The sequence below is a fragment of the Hyla sarda genome, chromosome 4, assembly GCF_029499605.1.
Source record: "Hyla sarda isolate aHylSar1 chromosome 4, aHylSar1.hap1, whole genome shotgun sequence".
Classification (NCBI taxonomy): domain Eukaryota; kingdom Metazoa; phylum Chordata; class Amphibia; order Anura; family Hylidae; genus Hyla; species Hyla sarda.
Window position 1 is genome coordinate 175,256,308 of NC_079192.1, and position 24,715 is coordinate 175,281,022.

Here is a 24,715-nt window from a genome sequence, read left to right on the forward strand (position 1 = left end):
CAGACCACTCTGCTATACTGGTAGTTCTTCATTTGGGGTCCTCCCCTTCCTCCCGTATTTGGCGTATGCACCCTGGGTGGTTACAGGTGGAGGCAGTTGTAGAAGCCCTGGGGGTTGCCCATACAGAAAATTGGGAACATAATGGTTCTTTCCCTGACCCTTTAGTGCAATGGGATGCATACAAAGCCACGGTTAGGGGTGCCTTTATAGCGGGGGTAGCTGGTCAGAGGAAAGTTAGGATAACTATGGAGGTTTGGTTGCAGGTCAGGGTATTGGAGGCAGCGTATGTTAGGGACCCTTCCCCTGAAAATGAGAGGGCGTGGGCCAAAGCTCAGAGATCTCTGATGATTGTCCACTCTGATGATTGTCCACTCTGCTGGTGGATAGGGAGGCTACCTTGTTTGCATTTGGGGACAAAAAATGGTAAACTGCTGGCGTATTTGTCTCGTGCTAGTCGCCCTACTGCTTTCTATCCCGAGTATCAGGGGATCAGATGGGGGGGTGCTGACGGACCCTTTGCTGATTAACCAGGTTTTTAAGGACTTCTACTCCTCCTTGTATGCCGCCCCTTCTGTGCCCTGTCAAGGAGAGATTTTGTTTTTTACTAAGGATTTAACCCTTCCTGCGCTTAGTCGCTCTCAGGCGGATGAGTTAGATGCCCCCTTTTCAGTTTCGGAGGTTGAACAAGCTATTAGAGATCTTCCTCATGGGAAGACCCCTGGTTTAGATGGGATGGTGGGCGATTGGTATAGGATGAATGAAGAACGATTGGCCCCTATACTTCTCAAACTGTTTCACTCTATAGCGGAAGCGGACGCTCTTCCGGACTCTATGAGGGAGGCATTTATTGTAGTGCTTCCTAAGCCTGGTAAAGACCCATTAATGCCCGATTCTTATAGAACTATTTCCTTATTGAATGTTGATATTAAGATACTGGCTAGAATACTGGTAACTCGGTTGAATGGGGTCATTTATTCTGTTGTCCATCCTCCCCAAACTGGGTTTATGCCGGGTAGGGCTACAGATGTTAATGTGAAGCGTCTGCAACTCAACATTGCGGCTGTGGGGGAAGGCTTTCCTTCGGGTGTGGTAGTCAGCTTAGATATTTATAAGGCCTTCGACTCGGTTTTGTGGCCCTATCTCTGGGAAGTACTGGGTGCGTTTGGGCCTAGTTTCTGTGCCTGGGTTCAGTTACTGTATGCTAGTTCCAGGGCTCGCATACGCACTAATTTGAATGTGTCAGCTCCTTTTAGCCTAGGCCATGGGACACGGCAAGGGTGCCCACTCTCCCCCTTTCTCTTTGCGCTGGCGATGGAACCCTTAGCTGCAGCTATTCGCAGGGCTCCTGATATTTGTGGTATCCCACGGGGATCTATTGTAGAGAAAGTTTCCCTTTATGCTGATGACACACTGGTGTACTTAGAGGATCCTGAGGGCTCTCTCCTTTCCCTTATTGACCTACTTGACCAGTTTAGTGCCATATCGGGCTTGCACGTTAATTGGGCCAAGCCCTCATTGATGGCTCTCTCAACTGGAGTTCCTCTACCTTCCCATCCTCCAGCCGGGGTGCAAATTGTTTCCTGTTTTAGGTATTTGGGGGTAGAGGTGACTATGTCCCTACTAGATTATATGTCACTGAATTTAGACCCTCTCTTGGGCTCCACTATAGAGCGGTTGAAAGCCTGGTCCTCACTTCCCCTCTCCCTAGCGGGCAGGATCAATATTTTAAATGATTTACCTCCCTAAATTTCTTTATCTGTTTCACTTAGTGCCCGTGATTCCCTCTAGTTCATTTTTTAATACATTATGTGGTGCTCTGTGATCCTTCTACTGGCAGGGGAAGTCTCCCAGACTTGGTCGGGCTCTTCTCCAGGCCCCAAAACGTCATGCTGGTCTGGCGGCCCCTGATATTTATAATTATTTTCTTGCTTCCCAACTGGTCTATGCACGGTGGTGGCTCGATCTGGATCTGTCGAACTCTGCAACGGCTCTGGCGGGGGCACTCATAGGTTCCTATGAAGCTCTCACTAATACGCTCGACAGGTATCATTATTGCTCTTCTTTTCCTGTCCCTTTACTGAATGTTGCTAAAGTGTGGTCCGTAGTGTCAACCAAATTTCCACTACTGGTTTCTCCTAGGGCACCCTTGTGGGGGAAATGTACATTTACCTCACCTACATGGGTTACAGGAGGCTAGTTTTTGGGGACCTCGGGGAGTGAAATTTGTGTTTCACCTGTTTGGGGAGGACCATATGGCGGTTAACGCTATGGTATACCTGGGGATGCCTTTTTCGGTATCTCCAGCTGAGACACGCGGTCACAGCGCAGTTTGGCTCTGTGGAGTTTACCCCTGTGTTTTCTGAGGTGGAGCTTTTCCTAGGCACTGACGACCTTTCTAAACCGCTTCGCTCCTTCAGATGCTGGGACCTAACCCCTTTTTGCTAGCCTTTCACAAATGGGTGGCTGATATCCCTGATTTGTCTGACCATCAATGGAAGGAGGTTGAGGGTTCTTGCTATGCTACGGTGGCTAGTAGTCGTGATATGCTGATTCAGTCCAGATATGTTCTGAGGTTGCATTATACCCCTGCTAAGCTTAAACACATTGGTGTGGCTCTGTCTGATTTATGTTTCCGATGCTCTGTAGATGTCGGAACTTTCATGCATGCGTTGTGGGAGTGCCCTGTTGTGGCTGTTTTTTGGAGGAAGGTAATGAAATTCCTTGCTGATAATCTGGAGTTTCCTTATTGTTTACTCTGGTGGTTTACCTGCTGGGAGTTATTAATGACGTAGTCTTTAGCTCTCACAGACGTTTGCTACTTCACTTTTTGTTATTTTGTGCTCGTAAGGTGGTGGTGATGACCTGGAAGGAAACTTACACCCCCCCCCCCCAACAAATATCAACAAATATTTTACGTTATATCAAGACTGCTATGTGAGTCGCAAGTGTCCCAGGAAATTTTACAAAGTGTGGGCCCCATGGCTTTTGTTAGATGAGTCGGCGGACCCTCTGGTTAGTGTAACCCAGTAGGCTTTCCTGTGATTTGTAGGCCCCTGGGGGGTGGGAGGGGGGGGGGGGGGCTGGGGTTGCTGGGATGGGTGTTTGAGTGTGTGATTGTGTTTGTCTGTCTTGGGCATGTTTGTCTTGATTATTCTCCCACCTTGTTGGTGGTGCTGTACAGTTTTAATGCAAAACTTAAATAAATACTTTAAAAAAGAAAATCATTGGATGACATTATATTTGCTTGGGTGGACCCTTAAGATAGGAAACCGGTTAAAACATGGGTGAAAGAGAACTAGAGAGGACTGCAAAGGATAGCAAGAGGAAGCATCACAGATCCTCATTACTGAAGGGGCGGAGCCATGTAGAGTCAGGGAGAGAACTTGATCCAATAAGCCCATACTTCTCTGCTAACCGGTTATGACTTCAGGCATTCCCATGGACCCCGGGCAGCCATCTTTCTTTCATCCAGAAGTACTCTTGGTAAGATACACAGGATTCTTATTTGATTAAGTTACCGCATTTTAATGTGGATGTAATTATCTTATGTGGAGTAGCAGACCTGGCTTCTACATAATCTCAATTAGGAGATGATAATAGTAGTGTATAAGCCAAACACCCTTCTACTGCAGATGAACAGGGCGCGTCTTATGGGGATCAATGCAATGATCGTATTCCATATTAGCATAGTCTGACAGGATCTTTCTCTGCTCCACCACATTACCACGAGGAAACTTAAGTTAAGTCTTCCTAATTATTAGTGTACTATAAATTATATATTTAATACCGTATCTTACCAGAGATAGTTGTGGTTAAAACTGGGGAGGTTTACTCCTAAGCATTAATAACTCTGGGATGCTTTTATTTATGAATTTGATTCCAAGACAGTTTTTTCGTGAGATATTCTACTTTAACAAAGTGGTAATTTTTCGTCGATACTTGCATCATTTCTTGGTGAAAAATATTAAAATTTCATGAAAAATTAGAAAATTTAGAATTTTTCTAACTTTGAACCTCTCTGCTTGTAAGGAAAATAGACATTCCAAATAAATTATATATTGATTCACATATACAATATGTCTACTTTAGGTTTGCATCATAAAGTGGACATGTTTTTACTTTTGGAAGACATCAGAGGGCTTCAAAGTTCAGCAGCAATTTTCCACAAAATTTTCTAAATCTGAATTTTTCAGGGACTAGTTCAGTTTGAAGTGGATTTGAAGGGCCTTCATATTAGAAATTCCCCATAAATTACCCTATTATAAAAACTGCACCCCTCAAAGTATTCAAAATTACATTCAGTAAGTGTGTTAGCCCTTTAGGTGTTTCACAGGAATAGCAGCAAATTGAAGGAGAAAATTCAAAATCTGCATTTTTTACACTCGCATGTTCTTGTAGATTCAGTTTTTTAATTTTTACAAGGGGTAAAAGGAGAGAAATCCCCCCAAAATTTGTAACCCAATTTCTCCTGAGTAAGGAAGTACCTCATATGTGTATGTAAAGTGTTCGGCGGAAACAGTAGAGGGCTCAGAAGGGAAGGAGTGACAATGGGATTTTGGAGAGTGAGTTTTTCTGAAATGGTTTTTGGGGGGCATGCAACATTTAAGAAGCCCCTATAGTGCCAGAACAAAGAGGAAAAAAAATACCCCACGAGGCATCCTATTTTGGAAACTCCACCCCTTAAGGACTTTTTGTTAAAGTTGGATGTGTAAATCATTTTTTTTCTCACTAAAATGCTAGTTTCCCCCAAAATTTTAAATTTTTACAAGGGGTGATAGGAGAAAATGCCCCCCAAAATTTGTAACCCCATCTCTTCTGAGTATGGAAATACCCCATGTGTGGACGTCAAGTGCACTGTGGGCGCACTACAATGCTCCGAAGAGAAGGAGTCACTTTTGGCTTTTGGAAAGCAAATTTTGCTGAAATAGTTTTTGGGGGGCCTGTTGCATTTAGGAAGATTAAAAAAAAAAAAAAAAAACTTACATACTATTTTGGAAACTACACCCCTCAAGGAATGTAACAAGGGGTACAGTGAGCCTCAACACCCCACAGGTGTTTGGTGACTTTTCATGAAGTCGGATGTGTACATGAAAACATTTTTTTCACTAAAATGCAGTTTTTTCCCCAAACTTACCATTTTTACAAGAAGTAATTGGAGAAAATGCCCACCAAAATTTGTAACCCCATTTCTTCTGAGTATGGAAATACCCCATATATGGATGTAAAGTTATCTGCGGGCAAACTACAATGCTCAGAAGAGAAGGTGCGCCATTAGTCTTTTGGAGAGAGAATTTGATTGGAATGGAGTGGACCCCCCAACATATGACCCTATTTTGGAAATGACACCCCTCACGGAATGTAATAAGGGGTGCAGTGAGCATTTACACCCCACTGGCCTTTGACAGATCTTTACGGATGACTGTTCAAAAAATATGTCTGACACCTGTGGGGCGTGAATGCTCACTGCACCCCTTATTACATTCCTTGAGGGGTGTAGTTTCCAAAATGGGGTCACATGTGGGGGGACCCATTGTTCTGGCACCATGGGGGCTTTGTAAACACACATGGCCTTCAATTCCAGACACATTCTCTCTCCAAAAGCCCAATGGCGCTCCTTCTCTTCTGAGCATTGTAGTTAGCCCGCAGAGCACTTTATATCCACATATGGGGTATTTCCATACTCTGAAGAAATGGGGTTACAAATTATGGGGGGGGGGGGCTTTTTTCCTATTACCCCTTGTGAAAATGAAAAATTGGGGATAACACCAGCATTTTAGTGCAAAAATAAAATATGTTCATTTTCACATCCAACTTTAACGAAAATTCGTCAAACACCTGTGGGGTGTTAGGGCTCACTGTACCCCTTGTTACGTTCCTTGAGAGGTGTAGTTTACAAAATGGGGTCACATGTGGCTGTAAGGATCAGCCACCCCTGTGCAAATCACCTCAAATGTACATGGTGCTCTCAGTCCTGAGCCTTGTTGTGCGCCCGCAGAGCATTTTATGTCCACATATGGGGTATTTCTGTACTCAGGAGAAATTGCGTTACAAATTTTGGGGGTCTTTTTTTCATTTTACCTCTTGTGAAAATGATGTATGGGGCAACACCAGCATGTTAGTGTAAAACATAAAAAATTTTTTTACAATAACACGCTGGAGTAAACCTCAACTTTACCTTTTTATAAGGGGTAAAAGGAGAAAAAGCCCCCCCCCCCCCCCCAAAATTTGTTAGGCAATTTCTCCCGAGTACAGAAATACCCCATATGTGGCCCTAAACTGTTGAGGGCTAAATAAGGGATTTTCATAGGGGCGGACCTGGATGCAAGAATTACACTTGCCTCCGATACCAAAATTACCCTATCGCAGTGTTTCCTCCAGCTGTTGCAAAACTTCCAGCATGCCTGGACAGTCAATGGCTGTCCGGCAATACTGGGAGTTGTTTTGCAACAGCTGGAGGCTCCGTTTTGGAAACAGTGTAGTGTCATACGAGACATTTTTTTTTTTTTTTGGGGGGGGGGGGGAGACTGTGTAGGAGTAAGTGTATATGTCGTGTTTTTCCCTTTATTATGTGTTAGTGTAGTGTTTTTAGGGTACATTTACACAGGCGGGGTTTACAGCGAGTTGGGATTTTGAGCTGCGGCGGAAATATTGCTGCATCTCAAACTTGCAGCAAGAAACTCACTGTAAACCCGCCCGTGTGAATGTACCCTGTACATTCACATGGGGGCAGCAAACCGCCAGTTGTTGCAAAACTACCAATACCGGTATACCCTTTGGCTGTCCGTGCATGCTGGGGGTTGTAGTATGCCACAGCTGGAGGCACACTGGTTGCGAAACACTGAGGTAGGTAACAAACTCTTAGTGTTTCGCAACCAGTGTGCCTTCAGTCGTTGCAAAAACTACAACTCTCAGCATGCAGTGAAAGCTGAAGGGCATGCTTGGACTTGTAGTTATGCAACAGCTGTTGGCATACTAATAACACTCCCAGAATGCCCTTTGGCTGTCCGTGCATGCTGGGGGTTGTAGTTATGCAACAGCTGGAGGCACACCGGTTGCAAAACACAGACTTTGTTACTTAACTCAGTGTTTCCCAACCAGTGTGCCTCCAGTTGTTGCAAAACTACAACTCCTAGCATGCCCAGACAGCCGAAGGACATGTTGGGAGTTGTAGTTATGCAACAACTGGAGAAGAACAGTTTGGAGACTACTGTGCAGTGGTGTCCAAACTGTAGCCCTCCAGATGGGCAAAATGTCAACTCCAAGCATGCCCAGACTGTCCAGGAATGCTGGGAGTTGTAGTTCTGCAACATCTGAAGGACCACATGTTACAGAACTACAACTCCTAGCATGTCTGGACTGTCTGGGCATGTGGGAGTTGTAGTTTTGCAACATCTGGAAGGGCTACAGTTTGGAGACCACTGCACAGTGGTCTCCAAACTGTGGCCCTCCAGATGTTGCAAAACTACAAAGGCTGTCTGGGCTTGCTGGGAGTTGTAGTTTGGCAACTCCTGAAAGGCAGCAGTGAAGATCACTTACCGCTGATCTTTACTGCTGCCTCCTCCGCAGATCCCACTGCTGCCTCAGGATGATTGGGACTGTCACTGACCGCTCCGATCATGCCTATTTTCCGGGTTATCCGGTCACCAGAGACCCGATCTGCACGGAACCGCCGCAAACCCCACAAGTGCCTTGTCATTGGTCAGTCACTTACTGATTGGCCAATGACAACAATCTGCAGCAGGGGACCATTCTGATTGGTCCCCAGGTGCATAGTGTCATCGGTCAGCTGTTCAGAACAGCTGCAATGACGTTTCTATCACCATGCCACCGGACATGGTGATAGAAATGTATTGGACGTTTATGAAAATCCATTTGCGTTAAGTGACAGGAAAAATGGACGTTCATAAACCTCCATTTGCTGGAAGGGGTTAATATTATTAAATAACTTACTAATACCTCATTCGTTTATATCTCACCTTATGTCATTAATATTCTTTACATAATTTTGTTTATATTATGGTCTGTTTTTATTACTCTTCAATGTTAATCAATTGTAACCAATAAATGTACATATTTTCATAATAACTGCGTTATTATTTTATTATATTGCAAAAGTTACCTGTACCATTACTTCAAAGAACTCATATCTGGGAAAATAGTCGGGCCCAGATATGGTGAATTGCATTGCTTGTATATTTTTGGCAATTCAAAATGGTCATAATATTTTTCATATTTTTGCTGACCATAATTAATAATTCATAAATGAGTTATTAACCCCGACAGGTGACACCTGGCCGGCCATCCACAGAGTAACGCCTCCTCCACTGTGCTGAGGCTCTGCAGCAGTGGAGATTCTGCACAGAGGGGGATGGATAACTCTGTGGAATGCCAGATGGGCATCACCTTGCACAGGGTGCTTGGGAACACCCTCCCCCCTCCGAGCACCAAGCCAGGAATTTAAAGCACTTGAAACAAATCAAACACTAATTTGGTAATAAAAGTCACCTACAAACCTTTATATACTCCATTTTTAGAAGATGTTCATCGGTATCATCAGAAGAATTAATAAGGAGTAGAGGACCTCCTTTGGGACCTGTCATAAAACAAAACACAAATGAAAGAAAAGAACTGCTTTGTTTAGTTATGATCAGAAATGGGTAGTCGGGTATTATGACCTCACCTGGGAACTCATTGCATGTCATGCTGATTTTTTGCAAATAAACAGCCGCTCTCATTTCATGGGTTCCCACCTGTGTTACTGCTCCTAGCTGTGATATCTCTATAATATGGAGAGGTGGAGCATTTCCTCTAACCTGCTTCATTAGCTGGACCACAACCTGGGCAAAAGAGAACAGACCTGTTATAATAGGTGAATATGTTTCATAAAAAGAATAAACTTTATGATAATCCAAAAGGGATCCAATTCTGGTATTTCTTTACTATGGTGACATTACCTTTTTAATTTCAAAGTTAATTAGAAGACTTAGATTGGATGAGGACTTTTCTGATTCCAACTCTGACATTTCACCAGATTCTTTTTTAGTAGACATGGTATGTACCACTCCTTGTTTGGATTTTACAACATATGCTACAAAAACATTATAAAAGTGTCAACTCAGTCATCCATCAGTCTAAACTAAATATATTGTTAATTCTTATACCCTGCATTTAATTATTTCTGCCCTGTCGACAGAAGGAGGATATTGATAGGATCAAAAATCTAATGACAGACAATTATCACTATGTCTTTCAGCTCAGTATTGTATTATTTCATTAAATGTTACTCTATACAACTAAATGACAATGTTTCAACAGAGGGTATGTAAGATGGAGGCAGAATAAAACAGCAAGCACAAAAGCATAAACACTGCAGCAAAATATGTTACCACTAAGAAAACATAAAGACAACCCTTCCCACGGTATACCTTTACTTTGCTTCCTCTACATGGCTTAGGTTGAGCTCAGACATACATACCAGCCTGTCCAGTGGTTTGCCCTGAATCTGCAGAGCCTCCTCTACCCTCACCAAGATTTTCCACCAAGACATTGAAGAGTACACTTAAATCCTCATGACTCAACCAGACCTTAAAAAATGAAAGCCAATTATTATAAGACTGATCAATATATTGTATCTGGGGCCCTTAGTATATAAGTTAAAAAACAGTAGCAACACACAGTATTTTCCATATCATTTAAGCAATATACATGTTAAAATATCTCATTTTTATTAACTTTCTCATCATTTTTGTATGTCAGCTAAACCATACATCGAACAGCACAAAGTAGCATGCAACAGAGCATGTTTTCTCTCATGTGACTAAGAGTTCAGCATATGTACACGTGTAGCATATAAACTGCAGGTTTCACGCAAGGTAATAGGCAGTCCGTAATCAGAGAGTTTTAATCCCTTAGACACAGCCAATTCTCATTTTTCCTCCTTGCCTTCGAAGAACTATAACTCTTTCAATCTACATCTACACCTTACAAGGGACTGTTTTTTGCAAGACCAATTGTACAATGATATAATTTGTTTTAGCATAAATGTACTCCGGTATGCAATTGAAAACAGAAACCAAAAATGCAATTTAGCAGTTTTTTTTTATTTGTAATTTTTATGCTTTTATGTAAATAATCAAATAAATAATCTTCAGGCCAGTATGATTACAGAGATGACCAGGTTATACTGCTTTTTCTATATAAACCTTTTCTTTTATTTGAATCGCCATATACTGACAAACTCAATATCTATTTTTTTAAATCTATACATCTGTGCAAGAATGGCTTTTTATTGCAAAGTCATCTACAAATATTATCAGTACCATTTAGACTTAGATGGGACATATTTTATACCCGTTACTATATTAAAATCCAGCATGTGCCATGGTGAGGGATGGCAGACTTCAAACTGTGTAAGGGGACTTAAAAATTCTGATGGCAGCCCTGATTCTGGCACCGTTTTTTTTAATAACATACATAAATCCTTCTGGTGATTTAAAAACAAGTTTTTATATCTTTTTGCCCATTTAGCTAGTCAAATCAATTTGTCCAAAAAGGCAATGGATAGTGTTGAGTTATTAAGCAGCACAGGGAGAAAGATATTACAATTATTTAAAGTGTACCTGTTGGCAACAAAAACTTTTGATATAATGTAGGTAATACCATACTATGCATATTTGTAATGTGAATTGATAATAAAATGTATATTTTTGGGTGAAACACTGCTTTCTCTATGAGGAGACCATATACAGAAAGTGAGGACAGGACAAATAGGGCTCTGTGCAGGCTCCTGGCTTGCGATCATCATGCTGTGTGAGTGGTGGCGTGTCATAAAGCCTCACTGCACAGAGCCCTGCTGGTCCTCAGAGAACAGAGCCCTGCTTGTCCACCAACACTTTCTGTATTTGGACTCTTCAGAGAGACACACACAGACAACAGCTGTAGGGACAAAAATATACACATTTTCAACCAATGTATATTAATAATATACATATAATGGTATTTTCTACATTATATAAAGGTTTTTGTTACTATAGTTACACTTTAACCCCTTAACCCCTTAAGGACTCAGCCCATTTTGGCCTTAAGGACTCAGACAATTTAATTTTTACGTTTTCATTTTTTCCTCCTCGCCTTCTAAAAATCATAACTTTTATATTTTCATCCACAGACTAGTATGAGGGCTTGTTTTTTTGCGCGACCAGTTGTCCTTTGTAATGACATCACTCATTATATCATAAAATGTATGGCGCAACCAAAAAACACTATTTTTGTGGGGAAATTAAAACGAAAAACGCAATTTTGCTAATTTTGGAAGGTTTCTTTTTCACGCCGTACAATTTATGGTAAAAATGACGTGTGTTCTTTATTCTGAGGGTCAATACGATTAAAATGATACCCATTATTACATACTTTTATATTATTGTTGCGCTTAAAAAAAATCACAAACTTTTTAACCAAATTAGTACGTTTATAATCCCTTTATTTTGATGACCCCTAACTTTTTTATTTTTCCGTATAAGCGGCAGTATGGGGGCTCATTTTTTGCGCCATGATCTGTACTTTTTTTTGATACCACATTTGCATATAAAAAACTTTTAATAAATTTTTTATAATTTTTTTTTTAATAAAATGTATTAAAAAAGTAGGAATCTTTGACTTTTTTTTTTTTTTTCGTTCACGCCGTTAACCGTAAGGGATCATTAACATTTTATTTTAATAGTTCGGACATTTACGCACTCGGCGATACCAAATAGGTCTATAAAAAAAATTTTTACGCTTTTTGGGGGTAAAATAGGAAAAAACGGACGTTTTACTTTTTTATTGGGGGAGGGGATTTTTCACTTTTTTTTTACTTTTACTTTTACATTTTTTTTTACACTTGAATAGTCCCCATAGGGGACTATTCATAGCAATACCATGATTGCTAATACTGATCTGTTCTATGTATAGGACATAGAACAGATCAGTATTATCGGTCATCTTCTGCTCTGGTCTGCTCGATCACAGACCAGAGCAGGAGACCCCGGAAGCTGCACGGAGGAAGGAGAGGGGACCTCCGTGCGGCGTTATGAATGATCGGATCCCCGCAGCAGCGCTGCGGGCGATCCGATCATTCATTCAAATCGCGCACTGCCGCAGATGCCGGGATCTGTATTGATCCCGGCACCTGAGGGGTTAATGGCGGACGCCCGCGAGATCGCGGGCGTCGGCCATTGCCGGCGGGTCCCCTGCTGCGATCAGCAGCCGGGATCAGCCGCGCATGACATGGGCATCGCTCCGATGCCCGCGGTTATGCTTAGGACGTAAATGTACGTCCTGGTGCGTTAAGTACCACCGCCCCAGGACGTACATTTACGTCCTGCGTCCTTAAGGGGTTAAGGACCAGGGGTTTTCCCGTTTTTGCACTTTCGTTTTTTTCCTCCTTGCCTTTAAAAAATCACAACCCTTTCAATTTTGCACCTAAAAATCCATATGATGGCTTATTTTTTGCACCACCAATTCTACTTTGTAATGACATCAGTCATTTTACCCACAAATCTACGGCAAAATGGGAAAAAAATTGTGAGACAAAAATGAGAAAAAAAAACACGCCATTTTGTCGTACTTCTGAAAAAAAAATCATAACTACATGCAGGAAAATTTATACGTTTAAAATTGTCATCTTCTGACCCCTATAACTTTTTTATTTTACCGCATTTGGGGCGGTATGAGGGCTCATTTTTGGCGCCGTGATCTGAAGTTTTTTGCGGTACCATTTTTGTATTGATCGGACTTGTTGATCGCTTTTTATTAATTTTTTCATGATATAAAAAGTGACCAAAAATACACTATCTTGGACTTTGGAATTTTTTGGCACGTACGCCATTGACTGTGCGGTTTAATTAATGATGTATTTTTAGAATTCGGAAATTTCCGCACGCGGCAATACCACATATGTTTATTTTTATTTACACTTTTTTTTTATGGGAAAAGGGGGGTGATTCAAACTTTTATTAGGGGAGGTGTTAAATGATCTTTATTCAAATTATTTTTTTCACTTTTTTTTGCAATGTTATAGCTCCCATAGGGACCTATAACACTGCACACACTGATCTTTTACATTGATCACTGGCTTCTCACAGGAAACCAGTGATCAATGATTCTGCCGCTTGACTGCTTATGCCTGGATCATTCGGCGATCGGACACCAGGAGGCAAGGTAGGAGACCCTCCTTGTGTCCCAGAGCTGCTCGGGATGCCGCGATTTCGCCGTGGCGATCCCGAACAGCCCCCTGAGCTAACTGGCAGTGATTTACTTTCACTTTAGAAGTAGGCGTTCCTACTTTGAAAGCCGCGTCTAAAGGTTTAATAGCACGCGGCACCGCAACCATTGCCGCGCGCTATTAGCCACGGGTCCCGGCCGTTGTCAGAGGCCGGGCCTGACCCGCTATGACGTGGGGCCACGTCGTGGCCCGCGTTATAGAAAGGGAAAGGACTCAGGACGTACTTGGTCCTTAAGAGGTAAAAGGGGTATTCCACTGGAAAAAATTTTCTTTAAATCAACTGATGTCAGAAAGTTAAACAGATTTGTAAATTACTTCTATTTTAAAATATTAATCCTTCCAGTACTTATCAGCTGCTGTATGCTCCACAGGAAGTTCTTTTTTTTAATTTTCTTTCTGTGGGCTGATCTGATCTCTGTTGACACCTCAGTCCATGTCAGGAACTGTCCAGAGGAGGAAAGGTTTGCTTTGGGGATTTACTCCTAAAATGGACAGAGGTGTCCTCAGAGAGCAATGTGGCCAGACAGAAAGAACCCCCCCCCACCCCCACAACAAAAAATAAACTTCCTGTGGAGCAAATCGCAGCTGATAAGTACTGGAAAAATTTAGATTTTTAAATAGAAGTAATTCACAAATGTGTTTAACTTTCTGGCACCAGTGGATTTAAAACAATAGGTTTTCCAGTAGAGTATCCCTTCAATATTTAATCCTTGTGTCATATTAAAACAATTACCTAATAAAAGTGAAAGTTTTAACTAGCATTGTTGGGAAACAAGGCCTTTAGTTTGCTTATTGGCAAATGTTTATTTCAATGGACCAAACAGAATCACCTAATGACTCAGTTTGAGAAATATGCATTTTTTTAAACAGAGTTTTAAGATGACTGAACAATGCATCAGTCTGTGCTTTTAACAAGACAAGAATCCTGAAAGTCTGTTCTGATAATTGAAATGACAGTCACCCACTGTTCTTAGTTATAGTATATGTGTGTGTGTGTGTATATATATTAGGGCTGGGCGGTATACCGGTTCATAGCGGATACCGTTTTTTTTTCGTCGCACGATATCAATTTTTGCCCATACTCCCCCCACCCCCGAATGAATTACTTGTGACGGAGCCGAGGGATGTGCAGGAGCGGGAGCCGTTGAGCTCACGTGCAGTGCACATCCCTGCTCCCCCTGCAGCTGCCGCTTATTCTCAGTTATCAGAGCCAGGGGAAAGCGCAGAAACTTCATCCCCTGGCTCTGATGTTTCCCTCCGCCCCGAGCCTGCTCCCTGCTCAGCCCCCCTCTCCCCTTCCCACAGGCTATTTGTTTATCATACCAGTCCCCAGGCGCGGGCTCTGCAGGACCTCCTTCCCCATGCAAGCACAAAATGTGACAGGCAGGCACAGGACATCTTCATCCCCGCTCTGTTCTCTGATCCCGGAGCAGGGACCGGGATCAGAAGCTCTGCCGCGCCCGTACATTCATCTCTTGCAGGAGGAGAAGGCTCTGCTGATTCTTACATTCCCATCCCTGCTCGGGGATCAGAGAACAGAGCGGGGATGAAGATAAGATGTCCTGTGCCTGCCTGTCACAGGGGGAGAAGGCTCTGCAGCGGCTGGGGACGGGGATTATAAACTGCAGCGGCAGACAATGTATGTAAATAGCTGACAGTGCGCCCGTGGGGGGAATCACGATAGCGCTGCGGTTGACAGTTAACCCCTTCCCCGCTATAGGGGCCGTGCGCACGGTCCCCATGGCAGGGAAGGGGTTAACTGTCAGCCGCTGCACTTCTACACTGTTTCCCACATGGTACCACAGTAATACCGTGATACCGCCATAACCTGAAAAAATACTGTGATATAAGTTTTAGGTCATACCGCCCAGCACTAATATATATATAGTATCCCATTTTCAGTGGAATATCAACCTAGCCTTAGGGTTACAGAGTGGTACTGTAATTTTTGTCCATTTGCATTGCAGTAATGGCAGTGTGCACCTCTGCATTTATTACATTTTGCTTGAAGGTGCTGACTATTTTAGTTCTTTAGCATTACATGTATGGGGGAGTGGTTGTCCCTTTTGGTCATGCAGTCCTCCCATCCACCCTAGAAGTTTGAAGAGTGCTGCTGTAATTTATGCATGTTCACAAAGTGCTAAGTGCACTCTAGTCACCTAAACTAAAGAGGATATTATATGACATGGATTCTTACTTGCTGAAATTGCCCTTTTATATGGGAAGGGTTTTTTTTTTTTTTTTACAACTATCTATATGCAGTTTTACACCTCATGCACACAGCAGCCATTGGCATTGCCAACACCCTAGAAAGTAGAGGCATACAGGGGTATATTATAGCCATACAGCTTATATAGTTTTATGCCTATAAGCAAGTGGTATAAGGATGCTCTGAGAGCAGTGAAGGCTTTGCCCAGCTATCAGCATTAAAAAAGTGATCAAGGCATAGAAAGCTATGTGTATTTTGTTGCATAACCTTAGCAAGCAATTGTATTTTTGCCAGTCCTCTACAAATTACTTACGTCCATAGTATTTAGATGTCCTTTAACGTTCAAATCAGGAATATCATGGTACCATGTGGCTGCAAGGTTGCGATTTACAGACAAACAGAGATTGATAGGGTGGAGAATCTGTATGTCTGACTGCACTGAATCAGTGTGCAACACTTCCCTACAAAGAGAAAGTTACAAATGAAGCAATTCATATTAAAGCATATTTATTAGGTTAGGTTTGCTGCTCTGTATTCTCAATAAATTCTCAGTATATTGTCAATAGGCTCTTCTAACAAATAGAGAATTAACAAATTGGAGAACCATTCCCATCTCATTAAAGGACCTTTAACACTGAGCATCTAGGGCCTGTGACCCTGAGTTTGCGGCTCTGATTTTGCACTAATTCAGACTCCTCTGTTATGGAGCAGAGAAAAACCCTGTATTCAGAGCATGGCAATGTCACACCGTAGCATTTGAGGTGCAACGGTGGAGCAGTTGTGCAGCAGCATTTTGCATGTGATATAACAACTCCAGTCTGTTTAGTGGCAGGCCACAGAATTATGTTACAGAATAAACATAAAGCCTAACATTTGTTTTGGGGTAAAAAACACATGATTAGACTGCGTGGCAGTTCATTATGGTTTGTAACTGCAGCACATCAGTTTCTGATAGTAAGCAACAGAAAAATTGTATTGCAATAACAGAAAATGCCACTGCAACACAACCTAGCTATGTTTTCACCCTTAAAAAATTAGAAAGTTAAATTACAATGGGCAAGACAAAAGGTGCAAATAGGGAATGTGAGGGAGACCAAATATAAAGCATTGTGGTACAACATCACATCAATAACACTAAATGATCGAACACTAACAGGAGAACTAAAAAGGATCAGACATTAGAAGAGAAAAGAGATGAGAGACATACTTGGAAACATAGAACTCCATGTACACCATACAAGACTTAACCAACTAAAAATAAGAGTTAGGCTAAATTTCTACTTGGTTATTTTTTGGAAAAGCGTCAAGAAAAACACCAATTCTGCCGCATGGCTTTTTTTCGGCCAAAAAACGATGCGGCCAGATGTTCGCAGTAAATCAATGAGAAATCACAAAATTCTTATTCCACTTGGCATTTTTCACTTTGGCATTTTTTAAAATCCTTTTGTCATTTTTCACTCTTTTTTGGCGTTTTTCAGCTCCTTGGAGGTTTTCCAAAATCACAGCATGTTGAGCCACTGGTGATTTTTTAGTCAAAATCTTGCCGTTTTTCTCCCAAAGAAGTGAAAAAACGCCAAGAAAAACGATATGTGGGTTTTAACTTTGGCGTTTTTGCTTTCCTTAACTGCAAGTACTACTACTCCCAACATGGAGCACACACTGCTCAATGCTGGGAGCTGTAGTACCTGAATTAATAGACAGATCGCAACAGGTGTCAGAAGTTACACTCGCTATCTGTCTATTAATGCAGATACTACAGTTCCCAGCATGGAGCAGAGTGTGCTCCATGTTGGGAGTAGTAGTACCTGCAGGTCAGAACAGTTAACAGCGGGTATCACTACTGATACCTGATGCGATCGTCCTTTCTATTGCAGAGAGGCGCTATACAGCACTCGCATCTCTGCACTATACTCCGGCCAGTGATGTGAATATTTCACCCTGAGAGCGGTGATTGGCTGCCACCATCTGGCCAATCACCACTCTGGGAGGAAAATATGAATGAGTGATGTTCTATTCATATCACTGGCCGGAGTACAGAGCAGGGATGTGAGCGCTGTATAGAGCAGCATCTCTGCTATAATATGGACGATCGCGCCGGGTGTCACGACTGACACTCGAGGCGATATGTCTATTAGTACAGGTACTACTACTCTCATCATGGAACAGTCTGTTCTATGCTGGGAGTAGTAGTGATACTTAAAAATTTAAAAAATATAGAAAAAAATTGAAACGCACACACTTTATTAAAAATTTATGAAACTTTTGTTATAAAAAATATACATTTTGTTAAATATAGGGCTACAACGATTAATCAATGTTATCGATAAAATTCGATAATGGGTTTCGTTGTCGACGAATCCCGTTATCGAATAATCAGCCGATTCGTTGTTCGGGTTCCGGCTGTGATAACACTGCTGCGGGTGCACGGTCAAACGCTAGTCCGCACCGCCGCAGCCTCTGTTAAGTTAGTCTAGTCCCTGTCCCACCCTCCGCTACCCACTGCTCACCAATCACGTGTGCGGCTGCTTCTCTGAACTCCTCCCCTCCCCCGCCGCTTGTGGACGCTCTACACTTATGGAGCCTCAGCCTGCCGTGGAGGACTCCGTACTACTGCCACCGGTAGGACAGTTTACTTTAGTTTAATGCGCCCTGCCCCTGTTACTGCCGCATTGCTTATTGACACATCTGCAGAGCATTGCACCCTAGTGTCATCTACAGACACTAGGATGCAATGCTCTGCACATACCACCATGTGTATAGTAGTGTGTACTACATGCACACTGCTATACACATTGTAGTACAGACACTAGGATGCAATGCTCTGCACATACTACCATGTGTATAGCAGTGTGCATGTGGTACACACTTACACTACTATACACATGGGGGTATGTGCAGAGCATTGCACCCTTGTTTCTGTACTACAGACACAAGGTTGCAACGCTCTGAATATACCCCTATGTGTACATCGGTAAGCAGTGCACACCTCTTTACCCATGGGGGTTTGTGCAGAGCATTCCACCCTTGTGTCTGTAGTAGACACAAGGGTGCAATATTCTGCACATACCCCCATGGGTAAAACAGTGTGTATGTAGTACATATACACTGCTATACACATGGGGGGGTGCAGAACATTGCATCCTAGTGTCTGTACTATAGATATGGGTCGGGTGCAATGCTCTGCGGTTGAGTACTATAGAAAAAGTGCAAAGTAAAAACAAATTAAATGTAAATAAACAGACCCCCAATAAAAATTAGCTCCACCTTTTCCTATTGCTATACAAAAATCATTAAAAAAAATTTTTTTTTTACACATCTGATACTGCCGCATGCCTAATTGTCTGAACTATTAAAATTAAATGTTAGTAAATCATTAACATTTTATTTTAATATTTCAGACAGTTACCCATGCAGCAGTATCAAATTTACGTTGGTTTATGTACAGGATCATTAATAATTACCCTGTATAGCAACCGGCGTAAACTTAAAAAACAAAAACTAAAAAGTCAAAAATTGCTGTTGTTTGGTCATATCACATGCTAGAATACTTTTAATATGGCCATTGTACATAATTCTTCAAGTATAATCAGTTGGACCCCTTATTTTGGCATTTTGACGTTTTTCCAATTAATTGATTAATCGCGTTGTTGCTATGCACTGCACGGCGCAATGACGAGTGACGTCATTGCGCCGCACCATGCAGTGCAGTGCATAGCAACGACGCATGGGACGCACACCGGAGGCCTGAAGCAGCGTGGACCCGACCACGGCAACAGGTAATTATACAACCGGGGATGGGGGAGGCAATGGGGCAGCGGCGCCGGCAATGGGTGCCGCTGCCCCTTCTCTCCCCCTGTCTGTCGGCGCCGCTGCCCCATAGCCGGCGCCGCTTCTCTCGGGCAGCGGCACCGATAGCTAGGGGGAGAGAAGGGCCGGCAGCAGGGCTCTAGACCCCAGGACAGGCAGGGGCAGATAAGCCGGCAGCGACGGCAGGTCTCTGCACCTGCAAAGCCGCTGCAGTTCATTGATTTAAAGCGCCCGCTTTAAATCATTGAACTGCAGCGGCTTATCGGCGTATAACACACAGGTAGACTTTAGGCTAAAAATTTTAGCCTAAAAAGTGCGTGTAATACGCCGATAAATACGGTATATCTCTAGACTCGTGTTAATCCTCTTACAGATTTTATTCAGAAAAAGGAAACTAGGACCCAAAGAAACCGGATGAAATAACATTTCTGAAAAACAAATAACAGCTCAAGGAAAACAGTGCTTTAACCCTTTAGGTGCTTCACAGGAATAGCAGCAAAGTGAAGGAGAAAATTCAATCTTCATTTTTTACACTCGCATGTTCTTGTAGACCCAGTTTTTGAATTTTTACAAGGGGTAAAAGGAGAGAAATGTTCTTAAAATTTGTAACCCAATTTCTCTCGAGTAAGGAAATACCTCATATGTGTATGTCAAGTGCTCTGTGGGTGCACTAGAGGGCTCAGAAGGGAAGGAGAGACAATGGGATTTTGGAGAGTGAGTTTTTCTAAAAAAATTTTGGGGGGCATGTCACATTTAGGAAGCTCCTATGGTGCCAGAACAGCAAAAAAATACAGGAAAAAAAACACATGGCATACATTTTTAAAAGGGGTAATAGAAGAAAATGCCCCCCAAAATGTGTAACCCCATCTCTTCTGAGTATGGAAATACCCCATGTGTGGATGTCAAGTGCACGGTGGGCGCACTACAATGCTCAGAAGAGAAGGAGTCACATTTGGCTTTTAGAAAGCAAATTCTGCTGAAATGGTTATGGCGGGCATGTCACATTTAGGGCATGGTGCCAGAACAGCAAAATAAAAAATAAACACATGGCATACTATTTTGGAAACTTCACCCTTCAAGGAACGTAACAAGGGGTCCAGTGAACCTTAACACCCCACAGGTGTTTCACGACTTTCCGATTAAGTTCTTCACTAAAATGCTTGTTTTCCCTCAAATTTGACATTTTTACAAGGGGTAATAATAAAAAATGTCCCCCAAAATTTGTAACCTCATCTCTTCTGAGTATGGAAATACCCCAGGTGTGGATGTTAAGTGAACTGTGGGCGCACTACAAAGCTCAGAAGAGAAAAAGTCACATTTAGCTTTTGGAAAGTAAATTTAGCTGAAATGGTTTTTGTGGGGAATGTTGCATTTAGGAGCCCTATGGTGCCAGAACAGCAAAAAAAAAAAAACAACACATGGCATACTATTTTGGAAATTACACCCCTCAAGGAATGTAACAAGGGGTATAGTGAGCCTTAACACCCCATAGGTGTTTAGACGACTTTGGATGCGTAAATTATTATAATAATTTTTAAATTTTTGCTGGTTTTTCCCCAAATGTTACATTTATATAAGGGGTAATAGGAGAAAATGCCCCCCCAAAATTTGTAACCTTATCTCTTCTGAGTATGGAAATACCCCATGTGTGGACATCAAGTGCACTGTGGGCGCACTACAATGCTCAGGAGTGAAGGAGTCATTTGCAAATTTTGCTGAAATGGTGGGGGCATATCACATTTAGGAAGCCCTTATGGTGCCAGAACAGCAAAAAAAAAAAAAAAAAAAAAAAACACGGCATACTATTTTGGAAACTACACCCCTCAAGGAACATAACAAGCAGTACAGTGAGCCTTAACACCCCACAGGTGTTTGATAAATGTTCATTAAAATGGGATGTGAAAACGAAAAATTTTATTTTTTTGCACTAAAATGCTGGGGTTACCCTGAATTTTTCATTTTCACAAGTGGTAACAGGAGAAAATTTCACCGTAAATTTGTAAATACATTTCTTTGGAGTAAGGACATACCTCATACCGTATATGGGCGTGAACAGCTCTGTGGGTGCACACCAGGTCTCAGAAGAGCAGGAGCGCAGTCAGGGGCCTTGAACATCTACATAGCTGCCTATGGAGCCAGAACAGTGGGACCCCCCTCAAGGAGCGTTACATGGGGTACACTAAGTTACTTAAGTGGGGTACAGTGGGACGCAAAATGATAAAACAGGTTATGTTCCCAGAATGATAACCCAGAGCATGGCCAAAACTAAAAAGTATGCCCACCCCAAACCCTATGCTATGAATCATCATTCTGGGAATGTGATGTGTGTGCCCGTCCATAACCTGTTGCCTCAAATGTGCACCCCGCTCGGGTGGAGAGAGAGCGCTGCGCATTTGAGGCAACATAAAAAGTCTCCGATTATAGTGACTCAAATACCCATGACCCATTTTTGGAAAAAATACCCCCAGAGGTCTTATCAGGTTTTTTTTTTTTCCATTAAACATTTGTTTGGGCAATTTAGTGGTTCATGGGGTAAAAACTTGGAATGTACTCTGGACTTGGTACATTGGGGTCAAATTCTGGGAAATTAAAATGAAAAGGGAAACATTTAGTACTGCATGGAAGTGTGATACTCCCTGAAGCAATCCTTAACCTCTTCAGGACGCAGGGCGTATGGATACGCCCTGCATTCCGAGTCCTTAAGGTTGGGGACCGGAGCCGGATGCCTGCTGAAATCGTTCAGCAGGCAACACGGCATATCGCCCAGGGGGGTCATTATGTCGGCCGCAGATCGCTGGACAATTCAGCCCAGCGATCTGCGGCGGATTCCGGGTCAATCGGGTCTCCAGTGACCCGGAATTACTGGCTGATCGGGGCCATCAGAGACGGCCCCGAACAGCCATAGCCAGCAGGGGTGAGGTGGCACTGGTGCCACCTCACGATCGCCCTGATTCGTCGGCCTGTTTACCGGCCAACCAATCAGGGCACCTGATGTAGGTGTCACTCCCGCAACCCGCTCCGCCCCTCTTCTGGAGGACGTGATCGGGTGCGGGTCGTGGACCCCGGCAGCTGGAGACCCCGATCCCCGGCGTCCCTGTTGGGATCGGGCCCCAGGAGCGGCGGCGGCGACGGGGGACTGACCTGTGTGCCGGAGCAGCAGTTGGAGCCGAGTGACAGCATCCTGCTGTTGCTTAGGAACAGCTCCCAGCATGCAAAAAGGGCATGCTGGGAGCTGTAGTTATGCAACAGCAGGAGGCAGACCACCACAACTCCCAGCATTCCCTTATGGGCATGCTGGGACTTGTAGTTTTGCAACAGCTGGAGGCAAATTTTTTCTATGGAAAAGTGTACCTTCAGCTGTTGTTTAATTACAACTCCCAGCTTGCACAAACAGCTAAAGTGCATGCTGGGAGTTGTAGTGGTGCATCTGCTGGTTGCATAACTATAACTCCCAGCATGCCCGTTGGCTGTCGGCGACTGCTGAGAGTTGTAGTTTTGCAACAGCTGAAGGCACACTGGTTGTGAAACTCAAAGAGTTTTTTTTTACCTAACTCAGTGTTTCACGACCTGTGTGCCTCCAGCAAACTCCCAGCATGCACCGTACATGCTGGGAGTTGTAGTTTTGCAACAGCTGGAGGTACACTGGTTGTGAAACACTGAGTTAGGTCACAAACTCTGTGATACATAACCAGTGTGCCTACAGCTGTTGCAAAACTAAAACTCTCAGCATGTACAGTCTGTCAGCGCATGCTGGGAGTTGTAGTTTTGCAACAGCTGGATGTTCCCCCCTCCCCAATGTGAACGTACAGGTTACACTCACATGGGCGGAGGTTTACAGTAAGTATCCGGCTACAAGTTTGAGCTGCGGCAAATTTTCTGCCACAGCTCAAACTGCCAGCGAGAAACTACTGTGAACCCCCGCCCGTGTGACTGTACCCTAAAAACACTACACTACACTAACACAAAATAAAATAAAAAGTAATAGACACTACATATACACATACCCCTACACAGCCCCCCCCCTCCCCAATAAAAATGAAAAACGTCTGGTATGCCACTGTTTCCAAAACGGAGCCTCCAGCTGTTGCAAAACAAAAACTCCCAGTATTACCAGACAGCCACTGACTGTCCAGGCATGCTGGGAGTCTTACAGCAGCTGGAGGCACCCTGTTTGGGAATCACTGGCGTAGAATACCCCTATGTCCACCCCTATGCAAGTCCCTAATTTAGGCCTCAAATGTGCATGGCGCTCTCACTTTGGAGCCCTGTCGTATTTCAAGGCAAAAGTGTAGGGTCACATATGGGGTATCGCCGTACTCGGGAGAAATTGTGTTACAAATTTTGGGGGGTATTTTCTGCTTTTACCCTTTTTAAAAATGTTACATTTTTGGGAAAACAAGCATTTTAGGTAAAAACATTTTTTTTTTTTTTACATATGCAAAAGTTGTGAAACACCTGTGGGGTATAAAGGTTCACTTAACCCCTCCTCTTCTGAGACTTCTGTAGTGTGCCAGCATAGCACTTTTCACCCCCATATGGGGTGTTTTCTGAATCGGGAGAAATTGGGCTTAATTTTGGGGGGTATTTTCTGCTATTATCTTTTTAAAAATGTAAATTTTTTGGGAAAACAAGCATTTTAGGTTAAAAATGTTTTTTTTTTGTACATTTGCAAAGATCATGAAACACCTGTGGGGTATTAAGGCTCACTTTATCCCATGTTACATTCCCCGAGGGGTCTAGTTTCCAAAATGGTATGCCATGTGTTTTTTTTTGCTGTTTTGACACCCTAGGGGCTTCCTAAAAGGTCACATGCCCCCCAAAAACCATTTCAGAAAAATGTTCTCTCCAAAATCCCCTTGTCGCTCCTTCCCTTCTGAGCCATCTACTGCGCCCACCGAACACTTTACATAGACATATGAGGTATGTGCTTACTCGAGAGAAATTGGGCTACAAATACAAGTAAAAATGTTCTCCTTTTACCACTTGCAAAAAGTGGGTCTACAAGAACATGCGAGTGTAAAAAATTGAGATTTTGAATTTTCTCCTTCACTTTGCTGCTATTCCTGTGAAAGGGTTAAAACACTGACTGAATGTCATTTTGAATACTTTGGTGGGTGTAGTTTTTATAATAGGGTCATTTATGGGGTATTTCGAATATGAAGACCCTTCAAATCCACTTAAAAACTGAACTGGTCCCTGAAAAATATCGAGTTAGAAAATTTTGTGGAAAATTGGAAAATTGCTGCTGAATTTTGAAGTCCTCTGGTGTCTTCCAAAAGTAAAAACTCATAAATTTTATGATGCAAACATAAAGTAGACATATTGTATATGTGAACCAAAAAAAATTATTTTGAATATCCATTTTCCTTTCAAGCAGAGAGCTTCAGAGTTCACAAAAAGCAAAATTTTCATTTTTTTCATCAAATTTTGGGATTTTT

At 42.7% G+C, this 24,715-nt stretch overlaps 1 protein-coding gene across 6 annotated transcripts in view; it reads right to left on the minus strand.

Annotated features, from left to right (window-relative positions):
- Positions 1 to 24,715, minus strand: part of VPS13C (vacuolar protein sorting 13 homolog C) — a 773,393-nt gene that overhangs the window by 294,903 nt on the left and 453,775 nt on the right. For all 6 annotated transcript variants that reach the window (XM_056572804.1, XM_056572802.1, XM_056572807.1 and 3 more), the window contains 5 exons: positions 15,784 to 15,931; positions 9,476 to 9,584; positions 8,955 to 9,088; positions 8,681 to 8,837; positions 8,514 to 8,593 (listed from right to left, as the gene is read on the minus strand). In XM_056572804.1, coding sequence (XP_056428779.1) covers positions 8,514 to 8,593; positions 8,681 to 8,837; positions 8,955 to 9,088; positions 9,476 to 9,584; positions 15,784 to 15,931 — 628 coding nt within the window. The remainder of the gene's footprint in view (positions 1 to 8,513; positions 8,594 to 8,680; positions 8,838 to 8,954; positions 9,089 to 9,475; positions 9,585 to 15,783; positions 15,932 to 24,715) is intronic.